Source organism: Dasypus novemcinctus, chromosome 10 (genome assembly GCF_030445035.2).
Source record: "Dasypus novemcinctus isolate mDasNov1 chromosome 10, mDasNov1.1.hap2, whole genome shotgun sequence".
In the NCBI taxonomy this organism is placed as follows: domain Eukaryota; kingdom Metazoa; phylum Chordata; class Mammalia; order Cingulata; family Dasypodidae; genus Dasypus; species Dasypus novemcinctus.
Genome location: NC_080682.1, coordinates 108,914,401 through 108,938,516, shown reverse-complemented (window position 1 = coordinate 108,938,516; position 24,116 = coordinate 108,914,401). Strand labels below are relative to the sequence as shown.

Sequence of the window (24,116 nt, the reverse complement as noted above, 5' to 3'; positions counted from 1 at the left end):
CATCTTTTCTCTTTTTTTCTTTGTTAGTCTCGCTAAAGGTTTGTCAATTTTGTTGATCTTCTCAAAAAACCACCTCTTGGTCTTGTTTATTTTTTCAAGTGCTTTCTTATTTTCTATTTCATTTAGTTCTGCTCTTATCTTTGTTATTTCCTTCCTTCTTCTTCCTGTTGGGTTACTTTGTTGTTGTTTTTCTAATTCCTTCAAATGTGCAGTTAATTCTTCAATTTCTGCTCTTTCTTCTTTTTTGATATATGAATTTATGGCTATAAATTTCCCTCTCAGTACCGCTTTTGCTGCATCCCATAAATTTTGGTATGTTGTGTTATCATTATCATTTGTTTCAAGGTAGTCATTGATTTCTTTTGAGATTTCCTCTTTGACCCACTGTTTTTCTAAGAGTGTGCTGTTTAATTTCCAGATTGTCGTGTGAAGTCTGGGTCTCTGTCTCTTGCAAATTTCCAGCTTGACTCCACTGTGGTCAGAGATATTGTTTTGTATGATTTCGATCTTTCTGAATTCATTAAGCCTTTCTTTGTGGCCTAGCATATGGTCAATCTTGGAGAATGTTCCATGTGCGTTTGAGAAAAATGTATATCCTGCTGTGTTTGGGTGTAATGCTCTATATATGTCTATTAGATCCAGCTCTTCTAATATACTGTTCAAATGTTTTGTTTCTTTAGTGATTCTCTTTTGAGATGTTCTGTCCAGAGTTGATAGTGGTGTATTAAAATCCCCCACTATAATTGTAGATGCATCTATTCTTTCACTTAGTTTTTCCAGCGTTTGCCTCACATATTTAGAGGCACCCTTGTTAGGAGCATAAATATTTATGATTGTTCGATCTTCTTGACAAATTGTCCCTTTCACTAAAATATAGTATCCTTCTTTGTCTCTCACAATTGTTTCGCATTTAAAGTCTATTTTGTCTGATATTAATATAGCTACTCCTGCCTTTTTTTGGTTGTTGTTTGCTTGTATGATTGTTTTCCAGCCATTCACTTTCAATCTCCATGAGTCTCTGGGTCTAAGATGTGTCTCTTGTAGGCAGCATATAGATGGGTCGTATTTCCTTATCCAGTGTCCCAGTCTGAATCTTTTGATAGGTGAGTTTAATCCGTTGACATTCAGTGTTATTACGTTTAGAGAGTTATTTATGGTAGCCATATTTTGGTTGGATTTGTGTTTGTTATATTTTGTTTGTATTATTTTATTTTCCCCTTCTATTTTTGTCTTTCTTGTTGCTTTTACACTCTCCTCCATCTCTGACTGTCCTGTTTTTTCCTTTCTTCCTGCAGAATTCCCTTAAGAATTTCTTGAAGGGGAGGTTTCTTGTTGATATACTCTTTCAGTTTCTGTTTATCTGTGAATATTTTGAACTCTCCATCATTTTTGAATGCTAGTTTAGCTGGATAGAGTATTCTTGGTTGGAGATTTTTTTCCTTTAGTACCTTGACTATATCATACCACTGCCTTCTTGCCTCCATCGTTTCAGATGAGAAATCAGCACTTAATCTTATGGAGTTTCCCTTGTATGTGATGGTTTTCTTTTCTCTTGCTGCTTTTAGAATTTTTTCTTTGTCTTGAGCATTGGATAATTTGACAAGTATATGTCTTGGGGTGGGCCTGTTGGGGTTTATGACCAGTGGAGTGCGCTGTGCTTCTTGGATATGTACATCTGTCTCTTTCAGTAGATTTGGGAAGTTTTCATTCATTATTTCCTGCAACACTCCTTCTGACCCCTTTCCCTTCTCTTCTCCTTCTGGAATGCCTATAATACGTATGTTTGAGCGTTTTGCGTTATCATTCAGGTCCCTAAGTCCTATCTGGATTTTTTCTACCTTTTTATTGACCACTTCTACTATCTGTTTGATTTCCAATGCACTGTCTTCCACATCACTAATTCTCTGCTCTGCCTCTTCTAGTCTGCTGATATTTGCTGCAAGTGTATTTTTGATTTCTTGAATTGTGGTGTTCATTTCCATCATATCTGTTATTTTTTTGCGCATGTCTGCAATTTCCCCTCCAAGTGTTGTCTTCACGCTGTTAACCTCTTTCATTACTTCATCAAATTTGTCGGTGATAAATGTTCTGAGATCTTTCATTGCTTGTGCGAAGTCCTGCCCCCCTTCCTGATTTTCAGTTTGTTGATTGGATTCAGCCATGTTTTCCTGATTACTGGTTTGGTTTGTAGATTTTTGTTGCTGTCTTGTCAACATTTTTTCTTGACGGGTTTAATAAGTTCCTTAGCTTCTTTGTCTAGTCTTGGAGATTAATTAGCTGTTGTTTTTGTGTAAGTGTTATATCTTCTCTTTGTCACTTTGTTCTTCTTATTCCAATTTCTTATTGCTAGTTAAGCTCACTTTAAAGGAAAGTATTAGTGCTGGGGAAAGTCAATTGTGTAAGGAAGGAAAAAGTGTGAAGTAGTATTGGTGATATATGTTTACAAAGCAACAATATGAGTTCTGGGAGGATGGAGGTTAGATCATGTAAATTGTGTAGAGTTATAGTAGTAGGAAAGTACCTATAATGAGGTAGACGACTGAATATGGGAGGAATGTGGTACGTACTAAGAGGCTATTGTTTTCGTGAGAGAGGGAAAGAGAAAAGAGAGGTAATAGTTTCAGGGACGAATACCAGATGGAAAACTAAACAAAGGTATTAGAAATTAAGAGTTAGACACTTTGTGGATCAAAGAAAGGGAGATGGAATATAGGAGAGATAGCAGATGGTGGAGGATATCAAGTTGTAGGGGAAAGGGGATAGTGTAGATAGGCTAAATCTATTCACAGAGAAATGAGGCAGTGGAGGGTGAGGAAACCCAGCAAATGTGAGGTATTTCCTGTAGGACCTATTGTATTGTTAAGGTAAAATAGTATAAGAAGAATATTGGGGACAAGAAAGAGAGGATTGAAAAAAAAAAAAAAAGAACAACAAGAACAACAACAACAACAAAAAATAAAAAAAAAACAAAAACCAAAGAACAGATACCCCGCCGCCAGGCTCGGCTGGACTCAGCTGGGCTCCGGTCCCCCGCCCGCCGCCCGCCGCGGCTCGGCTGGGCTCGGCTGGGCTCGGCCGGGCTCGGCTTTCCCGCCCGCCGCCCGGCGCGGCGCAGCGCGGCTCGGCTCTCCCGCTCGCGGCGCGGCTCAGCCGGGCTCGGCTGGACTCGGTTACCCTGGCCGCCGCCCGCCGGGGCTCCGCGCGGTGCTAGCTGCCTCGGCTCCGCCTACCCAAGGAGGGAATCCTCCACACGTAGCTGGGATCTCCGTGTATATTTCACAGATGGATCCTCTCTGTTACCTTCCCTCCAAATCGATGTCCAGACACCTCCGGACCAGGAAAAATCCCGAAACAGCCGGTCCCAAAGAGTCTCCGACGCCTCCCAGCCAATTCCCCCCAGGAGCTAGTAACCGGGAAGTTCACTCAGCCGCCATCTTGCCTCCCCCTCCTGAAAAGTCCCAATTTATATCTTATAGACCAGTCCTTTCCGTTACCTTCCCACCAAATCGATGTCCAGACACTTCCTGCCCTGAAAAAATCCTGAAAAAGCCTGGTCCCGGAGAATCTCCAGCGGTGCCCAGCTGCCTCTTCCCAGGAGAGACGGCAAGGCAAGCTCACTCAGCCACCATCTTGCCAGAAGCTTCATCGAAAATCCTCTCTCAATGCTGGAATCACTTCCCCTTTTAAGGGAGTCAGCTGATTGGGTTAAGTGTCACTCATTGCTGATGGCAATCTCCCTGCTTGATGTAATTATAACCAGCTATCTATGATTTACCACTGCAGTAAAGTCAATGGTGACTGAAGTCCATAAATGCCTTGGTATTACAGTTAGCCCAGTGCTTGCTTGACCAAACAACGTGGCACAATTTCCTGGCCAAGTTGACACAATAACCTGACCATCACAGTCCACCCCTTGTCAACTCGGCAACCATACACATTACCTTAAACCATAATTAGTCTCTAAGTAAAAACAGTAACAGACATGCATATACATATATTTCCACCTAGCAATGTTCAACTCTCCTGCGTACCACCAGAAACGCATTAATTCCATACAGAATAGGGTGTAAGTTCCTGGGTAATAGTCACTCTCAAACTTGACATCCTCAAATATTATGATATGAAGAGGATACAACTTGTTATTTGATAAGGGGAAAGTTTGGGGATGAAGACAAAGAAATTAGTTTTGTGTACATTTATAATCATCATCATAGTGAAACAAGGAAGAAAGATTCATGACCATTATAGCCCTTGTTTCTGTAATTGGTCGAAGTTCATATTTTTTACTACCTTCTTCCACTACCCATTCCATGTTTCCATTATCCTCAGCAAGCTCTTCAGCTGGCCGTGGTTCTTTGCCTGGTGGGGTGACTCAAACTTTCATTCCTGAAGGTTCTGGGCCATTGTTAGTCCTGCTTGGATTGCATTGTTGCAGTTTTCCATTGACTTTAATACTAGGACATGGCAGTACTAGGAGATGCCCTAGAGGATCTCCTGTATTCCAGGCAAACTCTTCTTCACCCCATTATGTAGATAAACACCTATTTCCCTTTGATAGTCAGAATCAATCACCCCAGCCAGTACAGTAATTCCCTTCTTTGATTGTTGATTCAGAGGTAAGAGGAGCCCAGAGTGGCAAGGTGGCAGTTTTAATTTCCACCAATGGAATCATTGTTGTGTTCCCTGGTGACAGCACTCCTCCTTTTGGGACTAAAACATGTGGACTAGCAGAGTTTGAGGTTGCAGGCACAGGAAACAAACATTTTCCTAGGGGGTCACAAGGGGTAATAGTGAGTGGTGCCACTCCCATTTCCACCCCTTGATTCCTGGACCCGTGGATTCTGGTTATAGGAGGAACAGCACCATAGAGGGGATGCTGATTTAGAGCAAACACAGCCTCCTGGAGAACATTGTCCCAGCCCTGCAAGGTATTGCCACTTAGTTGGTGCTGTAATTGAGTCTTCAAAGGGCCATTCCACCATGCTATCAATCCAGCTGATTCATGCTGATGGGGAACATGTTAAGACCAGTGAATTCCATGGGCATGTGCCCATTCCCACACATCATTTGCTGTAAAATGGGTTCCTTGATCAGAAGCAATGCTGTGTGGAATGCCATGGTGGTAAATAAGATCTTCGGTAAGTCCACAGATGGTAGTTTTGGAAGAAGCATTCCATCCAGGAAATGCAAACCATATCCAGAGTATGCTGCCCCTTCCATAGTGGAAGTGGTCCAAGTGCCACCAGGTAGCAGACTGATTACCTTGGGGAATGTTGCCATATTGGGGGCTGAGTGTGGGTCTCTACTCCTGGCAGATTGGGCCCTCAGTAGTGGCTGTAGCTGAGTCAGCCTTGGTAAGGGGAAGTCCGTGTTGCTGAGCCCATGCATAACTTCCATCTCTATCTCCAAGGCCACTTTGTTCATGAGCCCACTGGACAATGACAGGAGTGGTTGGGGAAAGAGGCTGAGCGTAAGCCACAGAGCGGGTCATCTTACCCACTTGATTATTAAAATCTTCCTCTACTGAAGTTACCCTCTGGTGAGCATTCATGTGGACACAAAAATTTTCATGTTTTTTGCCCACTCAGATAGGTCAATCCACATACCTCTTCTTCAGACCTCTTTGTCACCAATTTTCCAATCTTGTTCCTTCCAATTCCCTGAGCATCCAGCCAATCCATTGGCAACAGCCCATGAATCAGTGTGCAAATGTGCCTCTGGTGATTTCTTCTTCCAAGCAAAATGAACAACCAGGTGCACTGCTTGAAGTTCTGCCCACAGGGAGAATTTACCTTCACCACTGTCCTTCAGGGATGATGTCCCAAAAGGGGCTGCAGGGCTGCAGCTGTCCACTTTGAGGTGGTACCTGCATATTGTGCAGAACCATCTGTAAACCAGGTCTGAGTTTTCTCTTCCTCAGTCAACTGATTGTAAGGGACTCCCTAAGAGTCCAAAGTTGTGGGCTGGGAAAGAGAAGGTAACATGGCAGGGGTGGTGACCATGGGCATTTGAGCTGCTTCCTCATGTAACTTACTTGTGCCTTTAGGACCCGCTCGAGTCCTATCTCATATACGCCACCTCCACTTTATGATGGAGTGCTGCTGTGCACGCCCAACTTTATGGTTTGGTGGGTCAGACAATACCCAGCTCATGATAGGCAACTCAGGTCTCATGGTAACTTGATGGCCCATGGTTAAGCATTCAGTCTCTACTAAGGTCCAGTAGCAGGACAAAAGCTGTTTCTCAAAAGGGGAGTAGTTATCTGCAGAGGGTGGCAGGGCTTTGCTCCAAAATCCTAAGGGTCTGCATTGTGATTCTCCTATACGGGCCTGCCGAAGTCTCCAGGCAGCAGCATCTCTATTTGCCACGGAACCTTCCAGCACCATTGGATCTGCTGGATCATATGGTCCAAGTGGTAGTGCAGCTTACACTGCAGCCTAGACCTGACACAGAGCCTCTTCTTGTTCCAGTTCCCAATCAAAACTAGCAGCTTTTCTGGTCACCCGGTAAATGGGCCAGAGTAGCACACCCAAATGAGGAATGTGTGGTCTCCAAAATCCAAAGAGACCAAGTAAGTGCTGTGCCTCTTTTTTGGTTGTAGGAGAAGCCAGATGTGACACCTCATCCCTCACTTTAGAAGGCATATCTCGACATGCTCCACACCACTGGACACCTAGAAATTTCACTGAGGTGGAAGGACCTTGTATTTTCATTGGATTAATCTCCATCCTCTCTCATGCAAATGCCCTACTAATAAGTCTAGAGTCTTTGCTACTTCTTGCTCACTAGGTCCTACCAACATGATGTCATCAATATAATGGACCAGTGTGATGACTTGTGGGAGAGATCCCTGCGGACAATTTTATGACATAGGGCTGGAGAGCTGATACACCCATGAGGTGGGACAGTGAAAGTATACTGCTGGCCTTGCCCTCTGAAAGCAAACTGTTTCTGATGGGTCTTACTAATAGCAATTGAGAAAAAAGCATTTGCCAAATCAACAGCTGCATACCAGGTACCAGAGGACATGTCGATTTTGCTCAAGCAATGATACCACATCTCGGACAGCAACTGCAATTGGAGTCACCAGCTGGTTAAGCTTACGATAAGCTACTGTCATCCTCCAAGATCCACCTGTTTTCTGTACAGGTCAAATAAGAGAGCTGAACGGGGATGTGGTGGGAATCACCACCCCTGCATCCTTCAAATCCTTGATGGTGGCACCAATCTCTGCAATCCCTCCAGGAATCTGATATTGCTTTTGGTTTACTATTTTGCTAGGTAGGGGCAGTTCTAGTGGTGTCCACTTGGCCTTTCCAACCATAGTAGCCCTTGCTCCACAAGTCAGGGATCCAAGGTGGGGATTCTGCCAGTTCCTGAGTATGTCTATTCCAATTATGCATTCTGGAACTGGGGAAATAACCACAGAATGGGTCCGGGGACCCACTGGACCAACTGTGAGATGGACCTGAGCTAAAACTCCATTAATCACCTGACCTCCATAAGCCCCTACTCTGACTGGTGGACCACAGTGACGTTTTGGGTCTCCTGGAATTAATGTCACTTCTAAGCCACCAAGCTGCATTAGTCAGGGTTGTCTAGAGAAACAGAACCAACAAGAGATATCTGTCAATAGTATGTGAATCTGTAAGAGTCCCTCACGCAGCCATGGAATGCACAAATCCTGGTTCCGCAGGCAGGCTGCAACCAGGGGCTGCAATCAAAGTCCAGTGAAGGTTCCTGACGAGTTCTGGGAGATGTTGGCTGTTCAAAGACGAGCTGGGAAATTCTCTCTCAGTGCTGGAATCACTTCCCCTTTTAAGGGATTCAACTGATTGGGTTAAGTGTCACTCATTGCTGATGGCAATCTCCCTGCTTGATGTAATTATATCCAGCAATCTATGATTTACACTGTAGTAAAGTGAATGGTGACTGAAGTCCATAAATGCCCTTGTATTACAGTTAGCCCAGTGCCTGCTTGACCAAATAACTTGGCAAAATTACCTGGCCGAGTTGACACAATAGCCTAGCCATCACAAAAATAAAAAATCGTTAGTTAGACCTATGACACTACACAAAAAATAAAATATAGACTCCTTTCAGGTTAAAAATTCCTATAGACCCCCTAGGGTTGAAAGGTTTTTGTTTGTTTGTTTTGTTGTTGTTTTAGGAGGTACCAGGCAATGAACCTGGGACCTTGTACATGTGAAGCATGCACTCAACCCCTGAGCTCCACCCGCTCCACTGAAAACTTGTTTTTGTATATAATACTGCCTAAATAATTCTATGCCAGGTTAGGATCCCTTCCTTCTCCACTGCACAAACAGGAGGCAGAAAACAGAGGGGGCATTTGGGAATGTGGCCCAGGTGAAGTGAGAGAAACTCTTTTAGTGCAACGATGCCCAGGGAAAGTGCTAGGAGGTGTCCCGTGTGGGCGCAGGGAGTGGCCCTCCTGTCTGGTCTTCACCCAGACCCCCAGAGGCTCAGGGAAGAAAAGGGGGGATCCAAAGGGGGAAGGAGAGCCAGGGATTAAAGGCACCCCAGGAAATAGTGGGGTGGGAGGGGAGTGGGAAGAGAAGTGCTGCCCACAGGGGGCATTGAAGGATCTAGAAGGAGGGCCAAGGCGGGCACAGGTGAATCAGCCCTTCCCACAGCCCTCTGCCTGCTGCCACAGCATGGGCAGCTATGACTCAAACCTGAAGGAAAGGACCGTTCACATTTGCTCCTGGATCTTGTGTACCTGTGTTTGTGTGCGTGCGCGTATGTTTGGGAGGAGGTGTGTGAAAAACTGCAAGGAAATTGGTCAATAAGAGACCGTTTCACCCCTCCATTTTTACTCTCAAGTGCGTTTACAAACATCTAAATATCTAATGTTTATAGCTCTCCTACAACCATAAAACCAAAACAAGTTTACATATTAAAAACTCACAAAACTACAGAGCGATTTAAATTCACAGTAGCCATAGTGATGGAATGCGATGGATGTTTCACTCCATAATGTGATTCTGGCACTACGGGCCACATTGCAAGCTCCTCACACTTGGACGAGCCCACACATGATGCGCCAAGGACAAGTCACTTCTCCCGCCGTTATTTTTCCTCTGAACTTCTGGGATTCCTTGTTCGCTCTGCGTGTCCTCCTGGCTTCATTTGGATTCACCCAGCATGAACGTCTCACCGACGTGTGCAGCCTCCTCTGTCTCCGGTCCGCGGCGGTGACAGCCCTCAACCTGGGGACCCCTTCCGTTGTCCCACCATTTACTGCCTTCAGGACAGGTCAGCAGCCCAGAACACTAAAGGGAATCGAAGTGGTCGCTGTCTGGAAAGCAGAGCTTTATTCAAGAGCCAGGCTCTGCTGAGCAAGAAAAAGGTGTGTGAGTCCAGACTAGACAGAGCTCAGAGGGTTTTGAATGTACAAAAAAATAAAAAAATTAAAAAAAGCCGCAGGGAGAAGAAGGCAGGCAGAGGGCAGATGGGGTAGTGGTTTTCCCACCTCTGCACACGGAAGTGAAACTTTGAGCCACCGCAGAGGGTTCTCTCTGGGGGGCCTGATGGTCCTGGGAGCCCCGGCGGGTCTCCGCGGACACCCCGTGTTCCTCAGGGCGCCTGGGACACCGCTAGCAGGGGAGCCGCGTGGGAGTGGAGTGGTGAGGGGCGGCGGGCGGCGTCCCCGAGGATGCTGGGGGGGACGGACCCACGGGGAGCGGCCCCGGCGGGCCAGGCCCAGTGCACCTGCCCCGGTGGCCAGCGAGGCTCGGCCAGAAGCCTTGGACCGGGGCGGGAGCGCCGGAGGCGCCTCCTGGGAAGGCGCTGGGCCCGGGCTGGGGCAGGGAGGAGTCAGGAGCCTGAACGCTTACCCCAAGGAGGCCAAGTGCTCACCAGGAAGGCTGAGCCGCCTTGCAGGGGCAGGATCGGGCGTTTCCTGTCCCCAGCAGAAAAGGGCCCTCAGGAGCTCGGTTGAGGCCAGTCGGAGAGAAACGCGGGTACATCCCCGCGGCTCTGCGCTGTGCTGGCTTCCGGGCGCCGCGGGACGGCCCACTCAGAGCTGGGGCCCGCGCTGCGGCTGAGCCTTGGCCCCGAGGGATTTTCTGGAGGGCTCATGAGGCGTCTTTACTGTTAACGTTACGGTTCACACTAAAACGCAGGATGCAGTGGACAGGGGCAGCGTCTGGGACGCTCTGGCACCACCCAAGTCCCCAGCCCCACCTCTGGTCCTTTGCCAGCCTGCGTGGCCTGGAAGGCGCTCTCTGTGGCTCAAGTCTTAGTCTAAACGTCACTCCCCAAGGAGGCCGGGCCTGGGTTGGCAGAGTGAAGTGGCTCCCTCGTGTCACGCTCTCACGGTGCCCTCTGGGTTCTCCTCGCAGCGCTGCCTGGGTGTTCAGCCGGCGTCAGACCCGGGTGCCTGCTGAGCGCTAAATGCATGAACGAATGAAGGCCGCGGGCCTGCAGCTCTGAGGCAATGCCGAGAATGGCCCAAAGGGTCTGGTTTCGAGTCCCAGCACTGTCCCTCTTTAGCTCTGTGAACTTGGCCAAGACGCTAGCTTCTCTGGGCCTTAACTGCTTCACCTGTAGACTGGCAACTCAGCACACCAACACTGACCCATCGCATTTCCTGAGTATCAGCCGGGCCTTAAAACAGGGTCCTGCCCTCTGGGAGCTCAGAGCCTGCTGCAGGGAGCAGGAAACACACAGGGGGCGACCTGTCAGAAGGGCAGCGGTGGGAGCGAGACAGGAGGTGGGGGGACACCTGTTGTAGGACCGAGTGGGGAAGATGGCAAAGAGGAGAGGAGGATGGCTGCACTCTGGCTTGCATGACAAGCAGAGGTTTGCTGTGGGTTAGGGAGGACATTCTGGGCAGAGACACTGGGGCAAAGACCCCGAGGCTGCAGGAGCAGGGGCATTCTGGTAATGACGAGCATGCCCACCGGGTTGGGGGCAGGTGTGTGCTAGGAGGCACGGTGGCCGTCACCGGCACCCACGGCCCCTAGGAGGCACGGCGGTCTGTCACCCGGCACCCACAGCCCATCCTGTTTTATCTGTACCCCACAACACCCCCACTCCCAATTTAAGATATCATGGATTTCATGAGCAAATATTTCAGTATGTAATGTTGAGATAAGGCGTTTTTTAAAAAAAGATAAACAATTAACAGTAAATCCTTAATATAATCAAACATCTAGAGTGTTTAAATTTTAATTATTCTCTACTTTTTTTTGTTTACTTTATAGGGTCCAAACAAGGCTAGTAAATGGAATTGATTGATATTTCTCTTGAGCCTCTTTAAATAGGTTTTCCTACCCTTTTTATTTGTCCTTGGAATATATGTACTGAAGAAGCCAGGTCTTAGGTCCTGCAGAGTTTGCACTGTCTGGAGCTTGCTGATGACATGGCTTGGTGTAGTTTAACAAGCTCATCTGCCCTCGGAATGTCCTGTAAACCAGTAGATAGAGCCAGGGCAGGATTGTCCAATAGAAACATAATGTGAGTCAAGTCACATATGTAAGTTTAAATTTTCTAGTAGCCATAGTTTAAAAAATTAAAAGAAACTGGTGAAATTCATTATAATAGTACATTTTACTTAATATATCCAAAATATTAGCTCCCAGAGGGCAGGCTTTCTGTTTTAAGGCACAACTAGTGTCAAGAAGGTTTGATGGACCAGTGTTGGTAAGCTGAGTGCCCATTCCAACAATCAATATAAAAATTATTAATATAGAAATTCTTATTTACATTCTTTTTTTGTCTTAAGTCCTTGAAATTCAGTGTGTATTTTATACTTACAGCACAGGTCAATTTGGACCGGCCACTTTTCCATTAACTTAGTAGCCACACCGGCTATTGTCTACCATATTGGAGAGCACAGAGGCTCGATCAGATTTAGGGTTAAATGTTTGGCAAGAATACTCCATGGGTGTTGCGTTCTTCCATGGGGAGGCCTAAAAAGTCTGGCCGCCTCTCTTTTTGTGATGTTCACAGCCGTTGGTGGTCACTGTCTCAGGTGTACAATTCATTAGGAGTTGCAGATTCAAAGGAGTTGCAATAATTCTATTGTCCCTTCTACCTTTTTTTTACTTAAAAGAAACTTCCCTTGATCAACCCTTGGGTTAACGACTATGTACAATACATATATATGGCAAAGGTAAGTAAGTGCTCCATTCTTTCCTTTTATTTGACAGTTCTTAGGGGTTAGAGCGTGTTGAAGGTAGCTTGCTGGGTTTGCGGTGTGGAAAACGCACCGGAAAGCAAGGGAGCCTGGAGAGAAGGTGCTTGCAGTCCGGTGGCTCCCACAGCCAGGGTAACCCCAGAGGCAGGCAGCCAACCCTCTCCCCACACCTCAGAACCCCCTTCAAAAGGCCTGCGAGGTCCCCAGCCATCTCCACAGGTCCCCTCTGCACCAGCCTGTACCCCAGGCCAGTCGCTCCTATCGGACCCCTATCCCAGGCTGACTCTCCTTGGGGTCAGGTGGGAAAGCTGAAAGTCTCCCACCTTTGCAGATAGAAAGCTCTAGGTCACTCTTGAATTAGTCAGGGTTCTGTAGGGAACAGAACCAACTGCAGCTATCCGCCAATAGTATGAGATTTTATAAGTCTCTCATGTGACCGCGGGGATGCACAAGTCCAGGTTCCGCAGGCAGGCTGCAACCAGAGGCTCCGATGAAGGTCCAGTGAAAGTCCTTGATGAGTTTCTGGAGATGTTGGCTGTCCAAAGACGAGCTGGGAAATTCTCCCTGAATGCTGAAACCACGTCCGCTTTTAAGGCTTTCAACTGATGGGATAAAGCTCATTCCTTGCTGACGGCAGTCTCCCTGATTGATGTAGATGTGATCAGCCATCCGTGCAGTAAAGTCACTGGTGACTAAAGTCCATAAGTGCCCTTGTATTACAGTCAGCCCAGTGCTTGCTTGACCAAACCACTGGGCACAGTTGCCGGGCCGAGTTGGCATATTAGCCTAGCCATCCCCCTACTCCTGCCTTCCCAGCCCTCCCTCCCTCTTCCTCCTGCCCGGGCCAATGCCTCCACTCACACCTGAAGTCCCCTCTACCTGTCCTGGGACTTTGCTCCTCTCACTGCCCTTTTTTCCTGAACCTTCACCTTCTCCTTCCTTTTGGCTCCTTTCCATTAGCACTATTATAACCTCTTACCTGGAGCATTCCTCTCCAAATGCCACCGTTTTTCTCCTCCTCTTTACAGCTAAACTTAACGCAAGAATTGCCTGTCCTCGTTGTCTTCACTTCCTTGCCCTTCGCCTGCACCGCTCTCTGTCCCCTGGCTTCCACCAGGTTCCCTCCATCCTGGAACGGCTCTCATGGAGGTCCCCAAGGAGCCCTCCAGGCTGGAGCTCGTCCTCACTCCCTGCAGCCGTGCGCCCCTCTGCAGGCTTTCCCCGTCGACCTCGCCATTGCTGTGGTTTCCCGTTTCCCTTCCACTTCCTTCTTCCACCTTCTTCAGGCCCGGGCAGAGCTCCTTGGCCTCTGCTCCGGGCCGCCCTCTGCCAACTTGCACCTTCCATGCCCCTAATAGCCGGTGCCTCTTCCCCCAGCCTCGCCTCACCCGGCTCACAGCACCCGCCCCGCGACCACACACCTTCCCCCGCAGCTCCAGCCGCAGCCCCGCGCCCGCGGCGCGCTCCTCCCTTGCACATGCCGGCAGTTTCGTGAGGACGGGGCCTGCGTCTGCCCTGCGCGTTTCTCACCCAGAGCCTGGCCCGGGCCTTAGCACGTAGCTGCTGCCAGGAACTTTTTGTTAAAGGAATAAATCCGGGTCCCTGATGGCGCTTTTTTGTTTTTTTTCCCCACATTCTACTCAATTTATTCATTTTTTAAAAAGATATTACATTAAAAAAATATGAGGTCCCCATTCGCCCCCACCGCCCCCCCCCCCCCCACAATAACACTCTCCCCCATCATCATGTCACATCCAGCTGATGGCGCTTTTACTCCTGCTTCTCGGGCCAGGTGGGTGGCCCTGCCTCCCCCATTTCATCCCCTTGACCTCCCTGGGTAGACACAGGTGTGGGGAATCCTTAAAGGAGCCTTCCTCTCTCCTCTGCCCTCCACCCTGTGTCTGGGAATCACGAGGTACGTGGCTGACCTCGTGGACTTTTGACAGTTATATCACATTTGGACAGTTACAAATAAATGTACGTTTCTGCCCCCTCTGGAAAGCCGCACCACTCCCCACAATGCCATGTCTATGAAGTGCTGGAACGTCCTCCCCGATGTGCTGCTGCTTCTTAGCGCGGGGCTGCTGGAGGGAGAAGAGCGGCTGCCGGGCTGCGCAGAGGGGCGAGGCAGCGGGAGCAGGCCGTGGGGCTCCGGCAGGACGTGGGTGCAGACGCAAGAGCCCGAGTAGAGGTCAGGGCTTGATCCGGCCCCCGTGCGGCCTTGGGGTCTGTGCGATCGTGGGCAGGCCACCCCTTCCCAACTTGGGGGCCTCCTGTGGGTTCCCATCAAGCCGCAGGAGTAACCTTGCAGACCTCCTCCAAGGTCTGTCCTCAGGATCAACCTGAATCATTTAAAGGACGAGGTTGGAACGGGGAAAAGACTACACACGTGAGGGGTCACTGCAGGCGCCCAGGGCCGGCAGGGCAGGGCAGGGCAGGGCAGGGCAGGGCAGGGCAGCGAGGCTCAGCCCCTGCACTGAGTAGTTGTCCTTTTTTTTTTTTTTTTAAAGATTAAAAATTTTTAAAAAATTTCTCTCCCCTTCTCCCCCCCACCCCCAGTTGTCTGCTCTCTGTGTCCATTCGCTGTGTGTTCTTCTGTGTCCGCTTGGATTCTTGTCAGTGGCACCAGGAATCTATTTCTTTTTGCTGCGTCATCTTGTTGTGTCAGCTCTCCGTGTGGGCGGCGCCATTCCTGGGCAGCCCTGCACTTTCTTTCGCGCTGGGAGGCTCTCCTTACGGGGCGCACTCCTTGCGCGTGGGGCTCCCCTACGCGGGGGACACCCCTGCGTGGCAGGGCACTCCTTGCGCGCATCAGCACTGCTCATGGGCCAGCTCCACACGGGTCAAGGAGGCCCAAGGTTTGATCCGCGGACCTCCCATGTGGTAGACGGACGCCCTAACCACTGGGCCAAGTCCGCTTCCCGAGTAGTCATCTTTAGGTTTCCCAGGGGGTGGTGGCTCATCATCACTCAGCATGTTTACTAAAAATCTATGTGCTAATTCTTCAAACTTACCCTTCTTTTTACTGTTTACAAAAACAACCAACTCCACGGCCTCATTTGATCTCGGGACAGTTCTGCCTCTAAAGGTTACCGGTGATTTCTGCTGCCCTCTCCGGGCACATTGGGCCTTCACAGAGCAAACAGGGGACCAAGAGACAGACATAGGTGTGAGTCGTAAAATTCTGGGCTCGACAGTCTGCCTAACTCACCCAACATACCCGGCACGAGCACCTCCTGGGTGCCACGGAAGGCTTAGGCAGGGGTGTGGGCAGGGGAGAAGTCAAGGTGACTGGCAGTTTCTGGAAGCAGAGGGCCTGGCCCTGAGGTCAGCCAGCTCTGGAAGTGCCCACAGCATGAGCAGAGAGACCCGTATCACCAGCGTATGCGGTAGCCAGGGAGTCTGCTCACATCACCATAATACCGCGGCTGAGCTCCTGACCCACGTAGAAACACGCAGTGACGATGACTTGAGGAATAAGTAAATTAAACCAAAGAAAATGGTTGCGCAAGTAGTTTTTTTGAGAGTCTAGTTTTAATCTCCTAAAGCTTCAAAACTTATTTTAGCCATTTTGAATGACGTACTTGAAATATTTTATGCATTTTCCTATCAAACTAAAATTAATTTATCCTTTTTCCAATGACTGGGGGCTATCCTTAGGAACAATAAAAGTCTCATTTGCTCTAAACTTTTAGTTAGCTGTTTTATTAATCGTTATGTATTTTACAAACCCTGTATCAAGGACTCTGAGTAGAGGGCGGGGTGGTGGCTATTCCGCTACATACAATACCCTGACCAGAAGCAGGCGGTCACTGAATGGGCCACCCTCCAAATTCTTCCTAATTCTTGCTGCTGTTCTCTGGACCCCAAGGCAATCCGCAGTGGGATTTGAAGAATGAATTCAAATGTGCTCCAGGGAAAAGAGGAGCCTCTATTCAGGCTCCAGGGAAACTTCACTTATTGCCGGGTTCTCCTACCTGCCGTTGAGAGTCGGGTGATCCATCATTGCTGCCCATTTCCACCCTCCACCCCTTTTTAATTTGCTTCTCCTGGTTTAGTGGAGCCTGAGAGAAGATTGTTAGAATTGCGTTTCACACACAACTGCCAGAGGATCTGGGCCTGGCCCTCTCCACCTAGCAGTTCCTGCCTGGGCTTGGCTACAGCTATTTCACCAGCTGGCTGTCTTTTTCATTTATGTCTGGATTCATGACCGCTTTTTTTCTGCATTGCTGACATTGCTCTAAAACTTGCGGAATTATTTTATAGGCAGGTATTTTTTATTCATTTAAAATCCACAAGGCTGAGCTGTCTACCTACAAAACTATAATTAGATATGCTAAGGGGAAAAAAAGAAAAGAAAAAGAGAGCTTCTATCTACTTGAAGCAAAATCAAGGTTTTGGGCACCAATTCAGCGTTCAGTGAGGCAGCCAGCAGCTTGGCTAGGGAATGTTTATGGCTGAGGTGGGCCCAAAGAAGCTCATGTGTCAGGTGCTGCAAAACGTGAAGACTAAGCTAATGGCCGTGCAGGCCACGTCCCAGCACTGTCTACGCCCCCCACCCGAAGACACCTAGAGAGGCTTCACCTCTGTTTAGAACTTTTTTTTTTTCTTTCTCAAAAGAACAGTTTCAGCTCTGGTTACCCACACTCAATGTGCACAGAATGAATATTTGTACTTCTATTATTCCACTAAAGCCTGATGCATACTATTCAAGAAATCCTCATTGAATGACCAACTCCTCCCAGAGTACAACGTGCTTTGTGAGGATCATTAAGTGTTTTCATAAAAGTGCTTATCTCTCTAACCCTCTCTTCAGCTTGGGGGTGGGTGATGGATATTATTCCTACCTCACAGATTAGGAGTGGGAGTCAGAGAAGTTAAGTGGTTTTGCCCAAAGGCTAGCACAGGACGCCTGATGGAAGTCTCAGGCACCCTCTCCATCACTGTGGAGTAGCCTCCTAGAGGAACCAAGAGGAACCAACCTACCCAGCACCCACGATGGGGCAGCCCCCACAGACGCACAACTGGGAAGGGCGGTATTCTCTGCAATTTCTTTTTTACAGATTAAAAAGAGGAGGTCCTAACAAAACGGTGATGATAGACCAGGTCCTTCCCAAGCAAAGAGTATCTTCAACTCACAGCAAAACAATTCCATTCCTCTGCCCCCACTATCTACATCCCTTCTCAGCCTGCAGCAGTCACTGGACATTGTCCCAAATCCCTCAAGCCTGAGGAAGGAACAAAAATAAGGGGGTAGGGGTATGGAATGGCTGACTAGAGCAGATTTACTGTTATACTTACGATTTTGGGTTAACCTGTAACATTGATACAAAAATAAATTTTAAAAAGACATATAATAACAAGTGTTATGGAAGATGTGGAGGAAATGGCACCCTCATGTTCTGCTAGGAGTAGGTAAAATGGTACCGCTACTTTGGAAAACAGTTTTCTAGTTCCTCAAAAAGAGTTAGCAAATGACCTACAATTCCATTTTTATGTATATGTAAAGAGAAACAAACATATATGTCCACACAAAGACTTGCATGTAAGTGTTCATAGAAACATTAGTCATAATAGGATAGAAAAGTGGACACAATCCAAATTTCCATAACTGATGAATGGGTAAGTAAAATGTGATATATCCACACAATGGAATACATAGTATAACATGGATGAACCTTAAAAATATTTTGCTAAGTGAAAGAAGCCAGCCCCACAGGAATTATATGATTCCATTTATATGGAATGTTCAGAAGTGGAAAATCTAGAGAGACAGAAAGTAGGTTAATGATTTCTTTTTGGGATGATCAAATTGTTCTAAAATTCACTGTGGTGATTGCTGTACAACTGTGAGTATATAAATAACCACGCTGAATTGTACACTTTAAATTCATAAATTTTGTGATGTGAATTCTATCTCAATAAAGTTGTTATATGAAAGATGTGGGAAAAAAAAAAGACAACCCAGAAAAAAAGGGGGGGGGGGGCGGGCTCTTGAAAGTTCAATGACTTGACCAGGGACAAAGCTTCAAAATGGCAGAGTTGAGGAGAGGTGAATGGTTGCCACAGGATATGCCCAATGAAGCTTCTAAAGAGCAGATGCTGGTCTCACTCCTGGGAATGGCAGTGTACTCTGCAGTAAAAATCCAGTTGGTTACTCAATATTTACTTTGAAAACATAAGGGACAGGAGGATGTGCCTCTTTTTGACAGAATTTTTTTCCAAACAAAAAATTAGAGGAAACAGACTCAAGCAAGGGTCACTAGAATCCAGCTATAATTTGGCTGCTAGTCATAATTCAGATCTAAACAAGGTACTTCTCTGCTATAAAATCTGGAAAGGGTGCCTATCAGTTGCCTACTGCGTGAATACAAATCCCTCTACTTGGCACCTGAGGTCCTTCTCCATCAGCCTGCAACTCAGTGTCTCCTCTCCCATTTCCTCACATCCACTCATGCCCCAAGCAAAGAAAACTCCTTGCTGTTTTCCAAACATACAATGGGCCCTGACATGCCTCTGGGCCTCTGCCTGTGTTGTTCATCTGCAATGTGAAATCTTATACAGTTTTCATTTACATTATCTCCATGAACCCTTCCTGATCTTTGAGTCAGAATTAATAGCCATTTCTCTTGTTTCATAGCATGGCTATATGCCTCTCCATCACAGAATTTATCACACTGAATTATAAATGACTGTTAATATAGCTAGCTGTGGCAGAAGTCGTGGCTTATTGATCTTTGTATTAACCTTGTTTAGCCCAGTTCCTGGCATATAGAGAGAGTTCAATAAATGCTGAATGGCTGGCTGATTGTTTAAGAACAAGATTTTCATAGTTTACTTGGTTTCATTATGAAATTCAAAACAATGAAGACAGGACTCAAACAGCAGGGAAAGAACATACACTTTTAACTCTCAAAATAAATACTAATCAATTTTATTTTATAAATACAGATGCTGAGTTTTCTTGCAATTACCAACAGATCAGTTTCACATGCCATTTATTATTGGTCGCGGTTTAAAAAATTATTTAAATAACCAGTTAGGTCAGGATAAATGGGCACCATTAGGGCTGCTATAAAAATATAGCTGGATACAATCTTCCAAAACTAATATTCTGAGGAAAAAAAAAATCTCTGGAATTTCTGAAGTGGGTAAGGGGAAGTGGACAGAGAAAACACAATCAAATATTCATTTGATAACATTTGCCAGCTGTTAAAAGTGTCTCGGCTACATGAAAACTGAAAGGGTTCTCAGCAGTTCAGAAATGGAGAGCAGTGCATTTCCATTTCAACCTATATCCTCCAAGAAAATTTGTGTGTGTGATTTACAAGACTAGTTTAAAAACTAGTGGAAGATAATAACTCATCCTGTTTTGTCACCTTGGCTACTTTAAGCATAGACAAAACTAATTCTGTAGCTCTGGAGAATGAACAGCTACTCCCAGAGACATGCAATACTGTAGGTTCTAGACAGGTCATGGCAGAAATTGCAGAAATCCAACCAACTCAAATGAAAACCCCAAACCCAAATGAAACAAACCCAAACCTAAGTGGTGTTTTGGGGCATATATCAGTGGAAAGTGTGGATCAAGCAAATGTTTAGGTTAACTATTGATTAGTTCTGAGTGATCTGATCACATTCAATAGCAGGGCTCCATGTTATGGGGGCAAAAAGCTGTGAACCCCAGAATCAGGGAGTTCACAAAGCAGAGAATGATGGCTGGGACCCCAGAGTCACACTTCACCTGGTTGTGTGGAACCTGAAATTAACCCCGTAGCCGTGAGTGCTCTGTATATGGCCTACTGCTTGGTGGTGCCAGGAGCCAGGCTGAAGGCCTGCAACGGAAGGCGCCTGTCTTTGAATTTGGCAAGAAGCTTTAAGAGTCCACTCTCACATCTGAAGAAACCACAAACCTCATTTGAGTCACCTTTCATTCTTCAATACTAACAGTCCCTTCCTTCAAAGCCTTTTTTGGGTAGATGTTACTACGCTGGGGGAGCCCTGCAGCCCCATCTGATTATAGCCAAGCCAGTGTCAACCTCCACCTTCTTCAACTTTAAACGAATAATGGCACCCTGCAAAGAGGTCGTGACCCTACAGATGGCTCCTGCCCCGGGTGACTGGAACTTCTTCCGGTGGATTAAAGTTTTCCATCGCCTGAGGGTTGGCATGTCTGCTATGCAGCAAGTCAGCGAGTTTTCTTTACAAAGACAATAACAACATGAACTATTCTATCAGACAATGAGGCTAAAAATTAAAGTTGAGCCCAAGAGTGCTTGGACAAAGTACGAAAATGATGATGAGATATATGAGTTAACTTATGTTGGAAAAATGCAGCTATCAGAGAAGCACACCTGTGAAGATGTTTGTGTTGCTATACGTAATACATGAAACTCAAATGACGTCGACACCATTAACTTAGCTACACTGAAAAATTTTTATTGGCCTTTTGAATAGAAATGGGAATTTATTTACTGTATGTAGCTACTTTTTTTTTTTGTTCAGGCTAGTCCTGTCATGATATAAGGAAGAGGTAGTTTCACAAGGAATTTCAAAGCTGGAAAAAAAAATCAGGTCAGGTGGCATAAACTCAATTTTTATTCTTCTGTATAATACATGGATATATGGAAAATTTTTCCTTAAACAGCTTGCAACCCTGAGGTGATATCCTTGGGTACATAAAGTTTAAAGCAACAATAAATGAAATCTGAGCTCTAGGAATGACAAGTGGACTTTAAAAACATAATTTCTTATTTATGGAACTGCACACATACCAATAGTATTCTATGCCTCATCTAGTCTCTTAATTCAACTATCTCAACTGCCTTGCAGTTGACTCTCTCTATCTATTTCATCATTTACAATGCCTTCCTTCTGACTGAAATTCAATAAATTAACACGGGATTTACATATAGGGATTCTGTCTGGTGAGTGCATTGCCAGCAAGCATGCATAGTTTTTGAATACAGCATCTGCCCACGTAAAAGCTTTAGACTCAAAGGGAATGGACACTGACTGCAGTAACCTTGGGGCCCTTGAGGGACCCCTGGGGTACACCAGCTGAGGTTTTTCATCTAACTTTTGAGGGCTACATCAAGAGCATGGTTGATTAGAGGAGACGGAAAGACGTGTCTTCTGGGTAAAGACCAGTGACTCTGAGGCTTAACCCACCCGCTGTGAAGACGGACAACACTGGGGTTTAGGGTGACTATGGGGCTGGGTGTGAGAGTGGGGGGAGAGGGGCAGAGGAAGGCAGGGCTAAGTATAAGGAGGCTGCTGTGCTTATTACTCATTATCCTAATGGCTGGCCAAAGAGCTTCAGGAAATGGTGGAAACCTATTTCTGAATATTCAAATTTCCCAGAGTTTTATAAACTATGGTGAAGGCAAATGCTTATAAGAAACTAAAGGCGAGTTCATTATATTATTTATATATTATCATCTTCCCTCTGAGGATAACATAGAAGTGTAAATAAAAAGCAGTCAAATACCTATAAGGTCGAGCTATAAGCTCTTTCAAATTAGAGAGTGACTTTTGCTTTAAAACTGTAAGGCCTGAAAAGTAACTCTTGAAAGCAAAATCTAACTTTTTCTGGCCCACTGATACACAATGATCCTGAGTCCTTCCTCAATTCACAGAGTCTGTTTTTCTGAGGAATATCCCCCATTAATATTCATTTTGTTCCATAATTATTACAAAGGGTAAGTACGGCTGTGTCCTCGTTTTAGGCATCGACTCTGCCCTGGTCCTACCGAGCATGTCCATCTACTCACTTCACTTATCAGAGCTCCTGCGCGGTCGGCGGAAGCTGGATACATTTTCGTTCAGTGCATAGATCCTTCGGGAGAACTCTTCAAATTCTCCCAGAACTTGTTCGTCACACTCCACTGCCACAGCACTGTCCACTGGGATGCAGCTGAACGCTTCTAGCTGATCGCCTGAGGTGAAACCTGTGGCTTCCAGCCCGATGATTTCTTCCGCTTGCTCCACTGTACAGCAGAGTTCAGCTTCTGAGACTGAGTGGAACTCACCGGGAAGCTGGGCACTGGTGGCACCAGCCTGCTCACTGGGCAGGAGCGTGCCATTTACTGTGGCAGGATGCCGGGGGAGGGCTTCCCCTTGTTCTTGGCTAGTGTCCACACTCACATGGCTTCCATTTAAGCTGTCACCCAAATCGACTCCTTTTTTCTTGTTTTCTTTGGAGAAGTCCAAGGAGGTATCCAAGGAGGAGGAAAGAGATGTTGTCTTTTTCTCAGACTCTCCCATGGAAGGGACGGTGGTCACAGGGTGGGCTAATGCTGAGTTGTAACTGGGAGGAGGGGTTTTGTACTGGAGTCTCTCATTCTCTGAGCTGGCCCGCTTTCGGTGTCCTTTGTCTGGTGAAGGGATCCCCCCAGAGAAGCCCACATCTGCACCCCCGAATATGGAGCTTTGTCTCTTTGGAACAGGGATTGCACTGGAGGTATGATGTCTGTCACTAAAAGACAAACAAAAATGAGAAGTTACTTTCTACTTCAAAACTTGGCTTAAGCCTTCTGGATCTAGAAACATGAAACAGCCTATTTAGGTTTGAGATAATAAAATTAGGTAATAACCTTATACAGTATTAACTGTAGTGTCCAAATGCAAGAAACAAATGAGGCATGCTGGGATCAACTTTGGGAACTTCCTTTAAGAATACGAACATACTTAAATGCCTTTAGAGGACAGAGAGTAGGGATGGGGGATAGGAACCGGTTACACGGGGAAGAGTTGAAGTGACTGGAGGAACTGGATCTGGAAAGAAAAATACATGAGGGAAATAATCAGCTTCATATGTTTGAAGGGCCACCGACATTCTTATTCTTGTTAATAGTTCAATTCTTGTTTTTCTTCACAAAGTAGTCATCTTTGACAAAGTGGGTAAGTTAAATAATTTTCCCATGGTAAGTCAGGGAGGTGGTGGCAAGGCGAGGACATGGCTTGGTGGCCAACAGCCTTTTCAATACCCCAATACTAATCACACCTTGCGTTAAAGAACTGGCAGAAAGGGACCCAAGTGTACATTTTTTTAAAATGAAAAATTAATTTGGGAAATGACTTCTCCTTTATAAGGCTAGTCACACATGTTTTACAATATTTGGTTTTCAGTGCTTTTTTTTTTTTTGAGCCCGAGTTATTTCTCAGGGAGAGATCTTTGGGCCAGCAATAATAATCACTGTTAGACTATACAGAGCTGTATGGCTTCTGAAGTAATTTTAGGTACATCATATCACTTGGTCCTCACAAAAATCCTATCAGGAAAGGAAGGTATACGTTATTAATCTTAAACTGGCATAATAAATAATAATAAACCAATGAAAACAGACTTTCCAGATGCTGGAAACCATGGTCACAGTACACACTATGCCAGTCACGCCACCCCCAGAGTACTGATTACATTTCTAGATATTATACTTGGATGAAGCTTATCAGCTTCAAAGCAACTATATAAATGGACTGGGTCCAAAGTCAGAGAGGCACAAACACAAGATTCGTCTGACTTGTGTTCCTCAGATGAGGAAACATGCACAGAGAAGTAAAGTGGCTTGCAAGAGAACAACCAATAAACAGCAGCAGAGGCCAGACTTGAACCTACACAGTCATCCAACAAATAGCTATTATAGGGACTGGGTGTTTCTACTTCCCTTGGAAAGATAGACCAGGCCCTATGCCTCTGAGGAGCTTCCAGTTGCAGGAGAAAGGCATCTATACTTATTCAAATAATGCATTTTCAAATTACAATAGCCCTAAAAAGGAAAAAGGATACAGGGCTCCTTCCACCTGTGCCCACAGCCACAAGCTCTAGACCCAGCTGCCTCCTCCCTCCTCCATCCATTTTTGGGATTTCTCTTGGAACTTTTCTGATGCTGGATTTTACCTGTGGTCTTGGACACCTAAGTAAGGGCGATTTTTTTGAGAAAAGGCAACACGA

General features: G+C 46.2%; 1 protein-coding gene across 4 annotated transcripts in view; it reads right to left on the bottom strand.

Moving 5' to 3' along the window:
* UVRAG (UV radiation resistance associated) overlaps positions 1-24,116 on the bottom strand; it is a 402,827-nt gene that overhangs the window by 19,514 nt on the left and 359,197 nt on the right. For 3 of the 4 annotated variants that reach the window (XM_058305983.1, XM_058305985.2, XM_058305984.2), the window contains one exon: positions 19,082-22,640. The exons of the other annotated variant lie outside the window; for it this stretch is intronic. In XM_058305983.1, coding sequence (XP_058161966.1) covers positions 21,938-22,640 — 703 coding nt within the window. In that variant the 3' untranslated portion in view covers positions 19,082-21,937. Of the gene's footprint in view, positions 1-19,081; positions 22,641-24,116 lie in introns of those variants that run through there. 4 annotated transcript variants of the gene reach the window in all.